This window comes from Drosophila suzukii, chromosome X, assembly GCF_043229965.1.
Source record: "Drosophila suzukii chromosome X, CBGP_Dsuzu_IsoJpt1.0, whole genome shotgun sequence".
Classification (NCBI taxonomy): Eukaryota; Metazoa; Arthropoda; class Insecta; order Diptera; family Drosophilidae; genus Drosophila; species Drosophila suzukii.
In genome coordinates this window covers 19,439,951-19,455,412 of record NC_092084.1, presented here as the reverse complement: position 1 = coordinate 19,455,412, position 15,462 = coordinate 19,439,951, and the positions used below count along the sequence as shown (strand labels likewise).

Sequence of the window (15,462 nt, the reverse complement as noted above, 5' to 3'; positions counted from 1 at the left end):
GACCGAGGGTCTGGAGGTGCCCAATAAATTAACAAGCAGACGAGAACGGAAATGAAATGTCTGTGTGTCGGTGGCGCAGATCGGAAGTGCGGTTTGGGTGAAGGGGTTAAGTGGGTGGACGAGTTGGGTGGCTGGGGACACTTTCACCGGGTGGCGTAGGCATTGCCAAAGACCCCCTCAACCCCGACCCCCTTTTTCCGGACAACTGGCAACTGACATTTTCCTGCCTTCGTCCATTTCCATGTCGCATGTCAAGCGATGCGAATTCTAATTAAAATTTAATTGTTTACACTTTTCGGCCAGCGAGCGGAAATGGGAGCGGAAGTGCCAAAGGCTTGGCCTGCACTGCGAGAAAAATTACTGTGACACGATCATGGAATGGTGAAAGAAGTTTTATTCTAATTTAAAAAAACTATTTGTGTATATTCCTAAAAAGAACAAAAGGCAGGCAATGCGAAAATATATAACATATCTTTTAAAATAAAACAATATAAATTACTTAGTTACTGTCTTTAAATATGCAGATTTCCTAATGCAAAATATACTGTTGCATACTTTTAGACACCTTAAAAGGTGATTTCAAGACAATTGATATTTTTGTGTCAATAAATAATAAATAAATAATGTAAATAATAATAAATACTTAATTAGTAATAATAATAAAATGTAAATTACTTATGTTACTGTCTTAAAATATGCAGATTTCATAATGCAAAATATACTGTTGCATACTTTTAGACACCTTCATGGCTGATTTCAAGACCCTTGATTTTTCTGTGTCACTAAATAATACATAAATAATGTAAATAATAATAAATACTTTATAAAATTTAGATACATATTCTATTAAATCATATTAATATAAAAAAAGTTTATAATTCTAAATAGAAAAGTTGAACAATATAAATTAAAATATTAGTATAATATTAAGTGAGTTACAACTTATATCGTTTTTCGGCAAATTTTATCTGGATTCAGATCGAATTTCTTTTCGTGTGGTCACCGCCCCCTCCCCCTTAAGAGTCCGCCCCCTTGCCCATTTTTTTTTGATTGTCCGAGGTTCAGGTCCGTGGCCATTAGCTCTAAGTATTGTCGTGCTTGGCGCGTTTAATTGTCGCTTGGCCTGATTTACATGGATGGCGACAAAAGTTCGCAAAACAAACAGCTGGTGGGAGGGGGTAATGCTTCGGGGGTAGGGGTAGGAGGGGGGTGTTTAGGGGCTTTTCCAGGGGGGTGGCAACACGAACGTGCCTCGCATGCCAATGGAATGCTTATCAAAGTGTATAAAATTCATAGAAATTATGACGCGAGCGCAGAAAGTTGCAAGAAAAAGACGTTTGACGTTGACACAATGTTTTGTCACTGTGTGTGTGTGTGTGTGTGAGGGGGCGGCAGGGGGCGTGGCTAAGTTGTGTGCTTAAGCGTTTTATTGTCTTTAAGCTTCATTAAGTCAAATGGCGCAAGCGTTTAGGGCAAATGAAAAGCACATCACGAAGCGCCAAAATTAAAGCAGATCCCTCGTCAAAGTGAGCTTTTCAGATGACCGGGATTTCGGCAGTTTAACTTGTGAAAATAATCAGCTTAAACCTAATTTGGCTTTGGAAATTAGAAACGTGTTAAGAACTCAAGTGGTTGGAATTTATCTTTGATTTAGCTCTCGTTCTCTATATAAGAAGACAGACAAAATTCAATAGAATCTTAGAATCACATATGGAGGTGTATAAAACTGTGCTATAATAAATTTTGTATCCGAAAGTTACAGTCATATTTTGATTGCATACTTTTAGGTACCACTAGAAACAACTTCAAAACCTCCTACCTTTTTAAAACTATTTTCCCAATTTGGTTTTAAAAATCAACAAAGTTCCTTTATATAAGAAACATTGTTAAAAATTAATCACATAATACCGCAAAATAATTAGGGATCTCAAACTATCGTAAAAGGTTTAAATATTTGTATTCCACAACTTTTCCCAATTTTGGACCCTCTTTCCGCCTTCAACACTTTTACACTCGCCACCAAAATGGAACACATAGAGCGCGTGTGTGTCCTTTTTCGCCGCCTGGCAATTAAAAAGTTGTCGCCTAACGATAAACGCGCGAAATCGAGTTAGAATGCTGCAGCAAATTGAATTAAGCTGGAAACTTTGTTGAAACGAGAATAATACAGTCGCGAGTAGTCCTTAGACCTTTCCGCCGGGAATGAAAAATTGAAACATGCAGGATAAGTGGGCGAGGCAATACTAGTTTCACAAGGAACATTTGGGATCACAAAAGCAACTTTGGCATCGTCACGCCATCGCTGATCATCCGCATGAAGGACGATTTCACGCAAAGAACATAGACCATGATGACCATCGAAAAGCAGAAGGACATCAAGGCTGCACATCCTGCAATTCACCAGGACATGACAATCTCTGAGATTATCACCCAGGAACCAATTTACTGCTGCTTGACCTGGCGAGAAAATATTTCAAAAATTGTATTAAGCCTATGAGTGGGTTCTGAAAATATAAAAAGTATACAGTAAGGAAAAAAAAATATTTTTAAGCAAGTTAGCAAAGGGTTAATTGAAATAAATATATTTTAAAACAATTTTATGAACATTTAAAATGATTTAAAGCATTACAAATCATACTGCCACAAAGTTTGACGAGTTTTTAATAAGAAAACATATTCTTCAACTTCAGTTACAATAAAAGTAGCTACCACGTCTTGGCTTTTCAGTTCTTGGAACAGAGGTTGATGAACTCGACGAGATTGTAAGTCGGAGTTCAAAGGAGGTCTTCAACAGCTAATATACCATTTCTTTCAAAATGGCCTGATTAAATACTATTTACTAAAATTTATTTTCTACATATCTTAGTATGGACTATGCTTTCTGCAGGAAATAGAAGAACATTAAGGTTAACGCCTCCTTGCAGCTGGAAAAAAAATATCTCGAAAATACTTTAACAAAATGTCACTCAAACTGAGTGGGGACGTTTAGGTGGACTCGCAATAGTGTGTAGTTATATGCGCAGATCATTGATCTTTCCTACTATATAACATGGCTAAGTGACCCAAGACTACATAAGAAATTTATAACAGATCTGGGGAAAAATGAAACAATTTTTGGCAAAGCAAGGGGGAATAAAAAAAAAAGAATGGAAAAGATTAGGGCATTAAATCATGGCCAACTACTCGAGCTGGCAGCCCAAGGACAAGGACAAAAAGCTGACACGACGACGATGATGGGCTGCTCGGTCCTGGTACTGGGCTTCAGGAACTCGACTCGACTCGCAGCTCCTTCTGTCATTTGTGGCTGCTGGTCTGCTTCATTGGTTTTTGATTGTGTTTGGCTGCCTTATTTATTTATGGCCAATGAGTCCCAGTCCATTGCCAGGCAGCTGCGGGGGTTGAGAGGGCAGTGGTTGCCAAAGCTTTCATAAAATATTATATCTTGTTTTTACTCACAAAGCCACACAGACACACTGATATTCAGCACTTGAAAAAGTTTCCAGATGTGGATTAAGGGTTTACAAAAATATTTATAACATTAAATCAATATAGCAGAATTAAGCCTAAAATATTAGCCAACCTTCGGGTCTATTATCAGTGAATTTTCAGTTGATAAGGTTGATACGATTTTTTATTATATCATATTTTATTGGGAAAAAGAAATAAAGTTTGTGAACAAAAATTGTAATTTTAAAGAAACCCTTTGTGAAAAACATCAGAAGTCTAATGAGACTTTTAAAAACAGAACCTTTTTTATAAATAAATGGAATGCCAATAGAGATACATTTTAGAAATAAAAATACATTCTATATACATTCCACTGCAAGATTCACTATAAAAAAATTAATTTATATCGATTGGGGGAGTAAAAATACAGATAAATTTAGATCCTTCATGATATTTGGATTTAAATGGAATACAACCATTTTTTTTTCGAGTGCATCTATGTGTTTGCGCACATAAGCTCGGGCCAACTCATGAAGAGCCTTCGCTCACAGCAAAGTTAAATTGCAAACAACAAGAAGAACAGGATGAGGAAGTGAAGCCGGCGCCAGGAGCAAGAGCTGGGAAAATCGAGCTGGGAATAGGGCGATGGTGCTCAGGAAAAGCCAGGAAAAGCCGGGAAAGTCGGGGGCGAATGCCTGGCAAACCGGGGGGAAAAGCGGGGCAAGTCGTGTGGCGAAGTTCGCTGGCTTTTTGTATAACTTTTGATTAATAGAGCGACGACGAGGCTGCCAGGCAGCTGTCGTTGGCATAATTGCACCGCACACACACCACACTTTTGGCCCCTCCTGGGCACCCCTCCTGACCCGCCCGTAACCCCTGACCTCCGCCCCCCCCCGGGCCACCAACCTCATCGCCATTCTGGCCTGCACATGACAACAACTTCAAGCTCGGAGCTGAAACTTCTTACGCTAAATTGATTCCGTTGAAAACAAGTGCCTGGACTAGTGTGAGAAAATGGAAAAGGGGGTATGGTTGGGAAAACTGCAGGAGGAAAACTACAGGAGGGGGGGGTCGAAACAAAAGCTCGTCGGGATAACAGACAAATGCACTTATGCAACGCGGCTGAAGACAACATAAAAACAAACAACTTTGGCCGGGTCTGCTCTATCCGATTTCCATATGCCCGCCAAGACGGCTTCATCCGACCCATTTCCATATCCCATATCCCCTTAAAAACACCGAAACTACAAGCATATCAAAAATGCCGTAAGGTCTGGGGCATGGGCATGGTTATGGGCGTGGGCAACAAGCCAGGCTGTTACACTCTGCTACACGGAAATCCTCGTTCCCCTGACAGCGGATTAAGGCCGCTGAAATTGGGGTCGAGTGGGGGGTTTTACGTTCCTGATGAGGGTTTCATGGTTTTTCCAGGTTTTATCGCCATATGATTCATGGCCCGCGGGCTCAGCAATGTTTTTTCATTTTTTTGTCATTATATTTCACCTTTACCACAGGGTTCGCATATCATTGTTTTCCTTAAACAAATATATTTTGCATTGAAAGTTTCAGCAACTTGAAAAACTACAATTTCATCACCTGTTTGTCCAAAGTTTTTGTGATGATTGGTTATGAACATATTTGCAATTTGAGGACAGCCTCAGGGATGCATTATTTTTTCACACATTCTAGAAGGCATTCCTTTATTTTGTTAACCTTATTTAACAAAATACCTTTATTTTATTAACCTTATTTAACAAAAATGCTACGGTTTGGCCAAATCTATTATTAAATTAATTTAATATGGCCAGGCACATTTTGGAATCTTTTGAAACATGCAAAGCCCCCCTCCCACTCCCAATGGAATCATTTCAGAATCAAAGCCCACCATTGACCAATGACCATTGACAGTTGCCTGTTTTTCGGTGCAAAGTGCAGTTGAGATTTGCGGTCGGGCCATTTAATTGCATTTGAGCTGCTGTCAGTTGGTCGGCACAACTAAAACGCCAATGGATTGGACAGGGACATGGCAGGGGACATGGCAATCGGCGTGGCCGGGGCTTAAATCACATTTAAAGCTGTGCTGCCAGTGTACCGATAAATTATCCATGCATGCATATTATACTCGAAGGGGGTACTCGGGAGGGGGTCCTGGCCGGGTCCTCGTCCTGCACATGGCATAATGCATGCACACTTAAGGCCTCGAGAGTGCCAGCCAAATGGCATGACAGAGACGGATGCTCCGCCAGATAGCGCGCGCAACAGAGATGGCGCCACAATCCCTATCCCTATCCCTAAACCCTATCCCTACCAACCCCCCAACTCCCCAAAAACCCAGCCAGCCCAGCCCAAAACCAACCCGACACATCTCATCTCAACTCAGAAAGCTTAGCAAAATACTTTCATAATAATCTTTATGGCACAACGAGGAAAATAGAAAAAAGCAGTGGGCAAAACTGTTACCAAAAAAAGCCAAACGGAAAACACACGGCTAAACGAATTGCACAGCACGAAATTTTGTATGCAGAGAGCTAAGTGACTTGAAGGACCTCTTAAGATGCTTTTCTATGTTTAAAAAAATCTTAACATCTACATAAATTACTCAAAAATGAATATAGATACTTAAAAACATAACCTCTTTAGAGGCTTAAAAATGATTTGATTATGAGTTATGAGAATTAAATTATAATAAAATACTTTCTTCATTATTAGATAATACTTACTTATTTTAAAATTGGATTAAGATACACCTATATTAATAAATATATAATTGACAATAGAATGGAGGACATTAGATTATATTTTTTTAAAAATCGTATATCTACATAGTGTTCTCAAGAATTTTTTAAGATCACAAGTGTAAAAATGATTTGAATATTATATAAATATATCTTAATTATTTTATAATACTTATATAAAAAAAAATGTATTAAAAAATATGTTATATTTTGGATCAAAATTGTTATTAATAATTAGATAAATGACAATAAAAAGGGTGGCATTAAATAAAAATAAAAATTGATTAAGTCAGAAATGGCAAATTCATGTAAAATAAATATATTTTTTAGATGCTGTTCCCATGATATATTTTTTTCTGTGTAGACTGCCGCATAAGGGCAACCAAATGGAAATTGCCAGTGGTGTGGCTTTCAAAGGGGGTTCCAAAAAAAAGGGGGTTAGGGGGGTGAAGTGTGCTGTACACTGTGATTTGCCTGCATGTTTTTGTTGCTATGCGCACTCCATGTAGTTGGTTTTTTATGAAGCCAACGGCGAGCGACCAAATGTATGCTACACCTACACCCCCCCAAACCCAACCCCCCTCGCACTTTTTATGGGCGTACGGCGAAAGGGGGCGGGGCTGGCCACCGAGCTGCAGGATTTTCCGGTTTGACGTGTTTTTGTGAGATTAAGTTGCGATAATAAATCGCCTGCTTCCTGGGGAAGTAACAACTTACCCGGCAAATCCTACGAATAACTCAAATACGACAGTTTTTCATTTCTTTTGCATTTTACTTTGGTTCCTGCTTAAACAAATAATCGCACAATTTCGTAAAAAATACAGGATTTTTCTCTAATCTTTGGTTTTTTTCTGTTTTTAGACAATCGTTTAGTGCCTAAACGCGTGTAATAAAAATGTTTGTTAAGCCTTTTCACAAACTACTTAGTGTAATACCAACATGAGAACATGTATATATTTGTTTTGTTGCACTTTTTGATATCTGAACTTTTGTTTGCAACTGCAGGATTTGCAAATCATTAATAGTTTGTTTTATATGCAATTAGAATACTGAACTAGTCAGTTACTTTTGGGAGCTTGTCAAGTTGTTAGATGTTTTAATTCCTTATTGATTTTTAAAGGGGACCAAAAAAGAATGCAATTTGCGATATTTCTTGCAAGTATTTTTGTAGAATTTTCCTTTAAACCCTTTACATTACACAGTAAAAAATGCAACTTTATACATATGAAATTTTTTAAATAAATGGATGTTCCTGGTAATATAAAAATTTTATTTATTGGGGTTGATAGCTTGGGAGTAATAATATTTATTTTTAATATTTCCAATACATGAATGTTTTAAACCATTTGAGTTATGAGGGGGTTTCTCAATGGATATAAAGAAGCAATTAAAATATATATACCATTATAATCGGGGAATACCACAGCAGCCAGCTTTTGGTCAGTGCAGATGGAGGCGAACTCCTTTTTTGGGCGACCGGCGTTTTGTTTGTTTTGCCAAATGCTAAAAGCAAAGTTGGATTATGTAAGGGCAAATATGTACGAGGATGTGGGGGTGTGTGTGTGAAGATAATACAGGCGAATCTGGTGTCCGCTATATCTGAGTCCGGGGTGTATGTGTGCTTTTGGCCTGGCCCAAAAGTTGAATGTGCTGCTGAAGCCGTGGCAAGGTGAGTTTTATATGCTATAATTTTTCTCCCCTTTTTTTTCTGCGCTCGAGCCAGGCCAGAAGAAGTGGGCGGGGCTGCTCTGCATGAGTTGGATTTAATAAATTCTAATGTTTGCTTACCTTGCCCGAAAGGCTTTCAACCCGAAACCGCACACAGAGATGGCCACATATGGCGGCAGATGGTTTTTGGAATAGGTATAGGTATATGGGGTTTGGGTTGTGGGGCTATAACAATGTAAGGAGCCAGCCAGCCAGCTGGAACCAGAGCTCGGCGCCATAGCAGATTTACTTTTATTGCAAATTGCAATTCTGCATTCTCGGCTGCCTCCGGACCTCGGACCACCTACTCTCTACCCCCTTTTGGCCACATGATATAGACATTTAAATGAATGAATGGACAGATACACAGAGGCAGCTTGAGGAGAAAGTACAGGAGGAGGAGGAAAGTAGTAGGGACTCCAGACCCCGGGGCTAATGTGCAACTGGAGCCGGGCATCTGCATTTCATAAACGAACCACCTCTCAGCTGTCCGCCACAGTGACAGCCGGCTATGATGGACATAAAGCAGTCACTGACTTGGCACAAATTGAAAGCATAGAATTACACGAGTGCAGTTTGCGGTGCATGTTGCATTTTCGAAATGCGAAACTGACTTTATGGTTTGGGTTTAAATTGCAATTCAATTTAAATTTGCAACTTCCAAAAGGGGTAAAACCGATTACCATTTTTATTGTTTACGCCGCACGAGGCTGCAATTTACAATCAAATCGAATTTGTTGTCATATTTCTGATAAGCCAGGGGCTCATTTTGCATTTTAATCGAGTTGTATTTGCTATTTTAAGGCAACTTGATTGGTAAATAAGTTGTAAATTCAGTAGGTATATGATGGCTGGTAAAAGTAGTATAGATATATTTTATTTCTGCTCAAAATGGTTATTAAACTGAATAAAAATATATTATTGCACTCTAAAAAAAATAATATCCAATCAATAAATATTTAAAGAAACTTGTCTACTTAAAAACAGCTTTATAGAGATTATAGCTGGATTATAGATAAAATGTGTAATTGTAACTCATAGCTTAAACTCCACAAAATGCACAAGTATCTTTGAAATTAAGGTATCTTTCAGCTTAAAAAGCCCCCGCAGAATATTCTTTGTGGATACTTTCCCCCAAAATCAACCCACCCCCTTGGATTTAAGTTACTCTGCTAAGATACTTATCCCAACGCTCTGGCAAAAATGAAAATTTGCAATTTTCCCAGGGCCCGGACTAATAGGTGCCCTATCGAATTTCAGAGCAGCCACTGTGGCAAAATTCACTGGCAACAGTCATCCTTGTGGCTGCACCTGCTGCACCCCAGAAAACAACCAGTAAAATGGATTCAAGTCTACGTCCTTAATTAATAAAGCCCTTTTTCTTTATTGTGCTTGGGTTGGAAATTCCTTAAGGTGGAAGGGACAACGATTGGGGATCGAAAAGTGCAGATCTCGGGCTAGCGGAACCAGGTCCAGAACTTCCACCAACGGCGATTGGACCGCTGGTTGGGCGGTGGGACAGCGGGGCGTGGCATCGGCTGGGGCGGCACTATTGGGATCATTGGTGGCTCCCGATCCGCCAGATCATCCACACGGTTCTGGGTGGCACGTAGCACACAGTTGCGGTACTGTTCCATGGCCGGAAAGCAGTTGCAGGACCGCTGGCGGTGCGCCTGTAGGCAGCTCTGGAGACGGGCGGCCACGTCGGCGCAGGGGGGTTCCACCACCTCCTTCAGGGAACCCTCCACCCGCTGCACCAGCCGCTCGAACTCCGCGTAGATGGCCTCCGTTGGCCTGGAAACACACAAAAGGGGGGGGTAAGTGAATTTAATATCGCCCACTCGGGGTGAAATTAAATAGTGCATCGTAGTGCAAACTCCAATTACGTTTATTTATTAATGAGCTATTATATTTTCGCTGCTGGCAGAGCACCCTTAAACTCCAGAAATTATATACATTTTAAAGACTCGCTTCTGAAAAGGTTAAGTGGTCTTTAGTGCAAATTTAAATTGTAAGTATCTTTAATGCATTTTCGCTGTTAACAGGGCTATAAATTACAAATATAATATACATTATAATTATATTTTTAGAAAGAGACGTCTCAAAAAGGTTGTTGTGGTCTATCCTCATTTAAAGTTAATGAATTTTAGATCCATTTAAATTATTTTAAGTCCTATTAGGAAAAATATATGAATAGGTCTGTTCCGGTTTTTAGTTTCCAGTATTTTACTCGATATCTATTTGCACAAATGTTAATACTTATTTGTTTTATAAGTAATCTTCTTAAAGATACTTAATTAAAAATATTAAATATATCTTAATATATTTTTCTAAATAAGTTCAGATAATGTAACAATAATGAATACAAGTTTTCAAAGTTGCATAAAAAACGAATTCATAGTGTTGTATTCAATCCCCTTTTCATTTTTTAAAGTGTAGTGCAGTACTAAAGACCCAAAAGCCCAAATACTTCCCACCATTTGTTTGATATTTTCCCATTGATTATTATAGGTTCCTGAACATTTGGGATACTCACATTCGCTGGATGTCAGGGGTGATGTTAGCCGATCTCGATCGGTGCCCCATTAGCTTGGGTGATTGTGATTCCATGGATACGAGTTGCGGATTTGGGTGCTCCTGGTCGTGGTTCTGCTGCCTCGGAGGCTCCTGCTCCTCCTTGTCCGGCTTTTCCGACTTATCTGCCTGCTTAGCCGCGTAGTCCTGCTCCTTGTGGGGTGGTGGTATGGGTACAGGTCCTGCCCCGCCCTCGTCCTTGGCCCCGCCCCCCTCGGCACGCGTCTCGCCGGCCAACTGGGCGCCCATTCTGAGTGTGTGCTCGGATTATCCCAGCTAGATTTGCTCCGTGTGTATTTTGTGGCTGCGACTGGGTTAAACCTGTGAACTGTGCTGTTATGGTGTTTTTTACTTTGTCAAACAGATACAATTTTCATGGCTAGGGATTTGAAGTTGCTAAACTAACTGGGCAAGTGAAATTGTTCTCCGTTTGTTTTGTTCAAATTTGTGACTTTGTTCTGCTGTGTAAATGTAAAGCAACATTTTAATGAACAATTTTATTGCAAACAGTTTGGGTTGGAATTTTTAAACTATTTTTCTAAACAAATTATTAAAATAAAAAAGTTTTGCAGAGAATACATACTTTCTAATTTTCATAAAACTGGTTAGAAACAATTAAAATTGAAAAACAAGCAAAACATTTTAGCTATTTCAAAAGTAAGTTAAATACTCAGCCAAAGGGAGTGCAAAAAGATGCGCAAACTGCAGAGCGACTGTTTTTGTTACAAAAACCAAATAAAAAAGGTGGTTACACCGGGGATTGAACCCGGGACCTCTCGCTATGGAAGCGAGCGCTCTGCCACTGAGCTACGCCGCCACCCGAAATACTTTCATTAATAAGTTTGTTTTTGATTGATCCTTGAATATTTATATAAGGAAATAAGGACTCTTCTATACTTCGATTGCGTATATAGCAGTGGTCGGCACACACATACCATCACAAGTTTGCCTTGCATTAGTGTGAGTGTAACAAACACGAAGTTTGCGCGCGGCGTGCTGAAGCGAGACGTTTCTCTGCTTTGCACTGAGATCCTCTGCCGCAGCAACAAAAAAGCGAGCCGAAGTTGAGAAAAAAATTACCCGAAGACCCATGCCGAAGTCACACGAACATGTACGTTATACGTGAGCGAGCAGAGGATGGGCAGAACACTTCCCTATGCTCACTAGATAGGCCGCTGCCGACCACTGTTATAGATCAAATAATCGAAAAGGTACTATTTCAAAGAACATCGCTATATACCAGTGGTCGGCAGCGGCCTATCTAGTGAGCATAGGGAAGTGTTCTGCCCATCCTCTGCTCGCTCACGTATAACGTACATGTTCGTGTGACTTCGGCATGGGTCTTCGGGTAATTTTTTTCTCAACTTCGGCTCGCTTTTTTGTTGCTGCGGCAGAGGATCTCAGTGCAAAGCAGAGAAACGTCTCGCTTCAGCACGCCGCGCGCAAACTTCGTGTTTGTTACACTCACACTAATGCAAGGCAAACTTGTGATGGTATGTGTGTGCCGACCACTGATCTATAAGTTAGCATTTTTAACTATGTATATTGTTTTTTTCCCTTAAAGTCATAAATACATTTATATATTTCAAAAGTAAGTTTAAAACTCAGCCAAAGGGAGTGCAACAGAGATGCGCAAACTGCAGAGCGACTGTTTTTGTTACAAAAACCAAATAAAAGAGGTGGTTACACCGGGGATTGAACCCGGGACCTCTCGCTATGGAAGCGAGCGCTCTGCCACTGAGCTACGGCGCCACCCGAAATACTTTCATTAATAAGTTTGTTTTTGATTGATCCTTGAATATTTATATAAGGAAATAAGGACTCTTCTATACTTCGATTGCGTATATAGCGATGTTCTTTGAAATAGTACCTTTTCGATTATTTGATCTATAAAATAGCATTTTTAACTATGTATATTGTTTTTTTCCCTTAAAGTCATAAATACATTTATATATTTCAAAAGTAAGTTTAAAACTCAGCCAAAGGGAGTGCAACAGAGGTGCGCAAACTGCAGAGCGACTGTTTTTGTTACAAAAACCAAATAAAAGAGGTGGTTACACCGGGGATTGAACCCGGGACCTCTCGCTATGGAAGCGAGCGCTCTGCCACTGAGCTACGCCGCCACCCGAAATACTTTCATTAATAAGTTTGTTTTTGATTAATCATTGAATATTTATATAAGGAAATAAGGACTCTTCTATACTTCGATTGCGTATATAGCGATGTTCTTTGAAATAGTACCTTTTCGATTATTTGATCTATAAGTTAGCATTTTTAACTATGTATATTGTTTTTTTCCCTTAAAGTCATAAATACATTTATATATTTCAAAAGTAAGTTTAAAACTCAGCCAAAGGGAGTGCAACAGAGATGCGCAAACTGCAGAGCGACTGTTTTTGTTACAAAAACCAAATAAAAGAGGTGGTTACACCGGGGATTGAACCCGGGACCTCTCGCTATGGAAGCGAGCGCTCTGCCACTGAGCTACGGCGCCACCCGAAATACTTTCATTAATAAGTTTGTTTTTGATTGATCCTTGAATATTTATATAAGGAAATAAGGACTCTTCTATACTTCGATTGCGTATATAGCGATGTTCTTTGAAATAGTACCTTTTCGATTATTTGATCTATAAAATAGCATTTTTAACTATGTATATTGTTTTTTTCCCTTAAAGTCATAAATACATTTATATATTTCAAAAGTAAGTTTAAAACTCAGCCAAAGGGAGTGAAACAGAGATGCGCAAACTGCAGAGCGACTGTTTTTGTTACAAAAACCAAATAAAAGAGGTGGTTACACCGGGGATTGAACCCGGGACCTCTCGCTATGGAAGCGAGCGCTCTGCCACTGAGCTACGCCGCCACCCGAAATACTTTCATTAATAAGTTTGTTTTTGATTAATCCTTGAATATTTATATAAGGAAATAAGGACTCTTCTATACTTCGATTTCGGATTTCGCGCAGTTCTTTGAAATAGTACCTTTTTGATTATTTGATCTGTAAAATATCATTTTTTACTATATTGTTTTATTTATATTCCTTAAAATCATAAATTCATTATTTGATGTAATATACTAACCTAACCAAACCTAAATACTAACTTTTAAGGATCTTATCTCGTAAAATTAAAAATTTTAAAGACCACTCGTTATGGCATTACATTATTTTACTTAGCATAACACCTGAGCAGGAAGCCGCCGAGCAATGATACTCGAAAGCATATTTAAAAATGGACAGTTTCAGTATAATTTAGTTCAAAATTTTACGAATACGAAATTAACGAGCTTTCCAACACAGGCAACAACAGATCTTCAAACCTCTCGCAGACGAAGCGATCTCTCAAAAATAATATAAGAAGAAGCTAAAAAAATGTCTTACAGACTATGGAAACACCGGGAATTGAACCCGGGACGTCTCACATGCGAAGCGAGCGCTCTACCACTGAGCTACGTCCCTTTATAGGTAAATCAATTACTTTTCAGTTCAATAATCTAGGAAATACTAGGAATATATATAATATAAAAATATCAGACTAAAAGGAAACGCCTTTTAAACCATTTCAGGGAGTTATCGTGCCCAGCGGTCTCCCAGACTTGGGTTCAACGAAAACGCGATTGCAATGTGTGATGTCAGTCCCTACGAGTTGAAAAACATAACTTCCAATTGCAACTATGGTTTCGATCAAATTGAAGAGCTTAATCTAGATACATTTATAAAAAAAAAAATATAAAAAGGTATTTGGTTTTTCGAAAACTGAAGGCAAACACCACCTCTCGCAGACGAAGCCAGCTCTTAAAAACAATAAAATAAAAAACCAAATAACCTATTAAAGGCTATGGAGACGCCGGGGATTGAACCCGGGGCCTCTCACATGCAAAGCGAGCGCTCTACCACTGAGCTACGTCCCCTTGAATTAAGTTAGTTTAATAATCTAGGAAATGCTAGGAAAGCAGAAGGACCGGGTAATATAATCATTTTCCAACCTTAAATTCGCACTTAAGGAGACTTCCAACACTGGAGAATTAAAGTGCCAATGCTCATTTGATCCCATCTCATCTCTGCAGCTGTCAATTTTAAAGCACTTTGACCGAGGGTCCTGCAAAGGACCTGTCGTTCAGGTGATGATCCACAAAATACCGCCACCCAACGCCCATCCACAGTTCCGCCAGAATTTTTGCCTAATTGCGCATTAGAGGGAAAAGTTTTCCTGTTTCCTGCGAATGGCCACATCGCAACACATTGCGAAAGTTCAGCCAGACAATTTGACGATGGGCCACGAGATGTCCGTCAAATGCAGGCGTTTCTCCGGATCCATCTCCATCTCCATCTCCGTCCGACTGCATCAATGTCCGGATCCGGGAGTCGCCACCGGACTCATCCACCCAAACTAATCAAGCCAAAAGCCAAAGTAAAAGCAAAAGGCCACCTGACTACAGGTGCAGGTGGGGTCGCAAAAACTTCTCTGGCTGCGGGGCATAAAAAAGTCAAGAAGTTTGTTGTGGCTGGCATTTCGTTATTGGAATTTTCATTGGCCACAAAAATACTTTTTCGATTAAACTTTAACGGCGCGTAAAATGCGAAGTCGGTGACGCCAAATGGCCGGAAAAATGCCGTAGCCGCCGTGCAGTTCCCGATGCCAAATCAGAAAATGATTAATTACAGAATGCCTCGTGGGGGGCAGGGTCCAGGGGATCCAGGAGATCCAGGGGATCCAGGGGATCCAGGGATTCCAGGACCCCGGGATCTTTGCTGTGTGTGGCCTGCCAAATGCCAATTAGCGGAAATATTTCACGTGGCCCACGTCGCCGACTAATGGAAATAAATTAGTTTCGCCTGCCCTTTTTCGGCGGCCAAGGGCCCACATCAAAAATGTTAAATACGCATATCCCCAGCCCGGGGGTGAAATGCCATGTCCGAATGGAAATGTCTACTATATTCGGCAAAATCAGCGCCGTGGGCAGAAACTGAACGCAGCACCCAAGGCCCTTCGTTAACC

General features: G+C 39.9%; 2 protein-coding genes and 7 non-coding genes across 9 annotated transcripts in view; all 9 read right to left on the bottom strand.

Moving 5' to 3' along the window:
- Nucleotides 1-15,462, bottom strand: part of RpL37a (ribosomal protein L37a) — a 211,097-nt gene that overhangs the window by 110,200 nt on the left and 85,435 nt on the right. The gene's annotated exons all lie outside the window — the stretch shown is intronic.
- On the bottom strand, nt 9,261-10,911 carry LOC108005247 (uncharacterized). The gene is made up of 2 exons (XM_036821192.3): nt 10,426-10,911; nt 9,261-9,683 (listed from the first exon to the last, which is right to left on the bottom strand). Exons 1-2 carry the CDS (start codon nt 10,710-10,712, stop codon nt 9,347-9,349), a joined length of 624 nt encoding a protein of 207 aa, XP_036677087.2. The 5' UTR covers nt 10,713-10,911; the 3' UTR covers nt 9,261-9,346.
- Nucleotides 11,209-11,277, bottom strand: TRNAW-CCA (transfer RNA tryptophan (anticodon CCA)). The gene has a single exon. It is a non-coding gene; the product is annotated as a tRNA-Trp (tRNA).
- Nucleotides 12,144-12,212, bottom strand: TRNAW-CCA (transfer RNA tryptophan (anticodon CCA)). The gene has a single exon. It is a non-coding gene; the product is annotated as a tRNA-Trp (tRNA).
- TRNAW-CCA (transfer RNA tryptophan (anticodon CCA)) lies at nt 12,515-12,583 on the bottom strand. Its single transcript has one exon. It is a non-coding gene; the product is annotated as a tRNA-Trp (tRNA).
- On the bottom strand, nt 12,886-12,954 carry TRNAW-CCA (transfer RNA tryptophan (anticodon CCA)). The gene has a single exon. It is a non-coding gene; the product is annotated as a tRNA-Trp (tRNA).
- Nucleotides 13,257-13,325, bottom strand: TRNAW-CCA (transfer RNA tryptophan (anticodon CCA)). Its single transcript has one exon. It is a non-coding gene; the product is annotated as a tRNA-Trp (tRNA).
- Nucleotides 13,851-13,922, bottom strand: TRNAA-CGC (transfer RNA alanine (anticodon CGC)). The gene has a single exon. It is a non-coding gene; the product is annotated as a tRNA-Ala (tRNA).
- Nucleotides 14,303-14,374, bottom strand: TRNAA-UGC (transfer RNA alanine (anticodon UGC)). The gene has a single exon. It is a non-coding gene; the product is annotated as a tRNA-Ala (tRNA).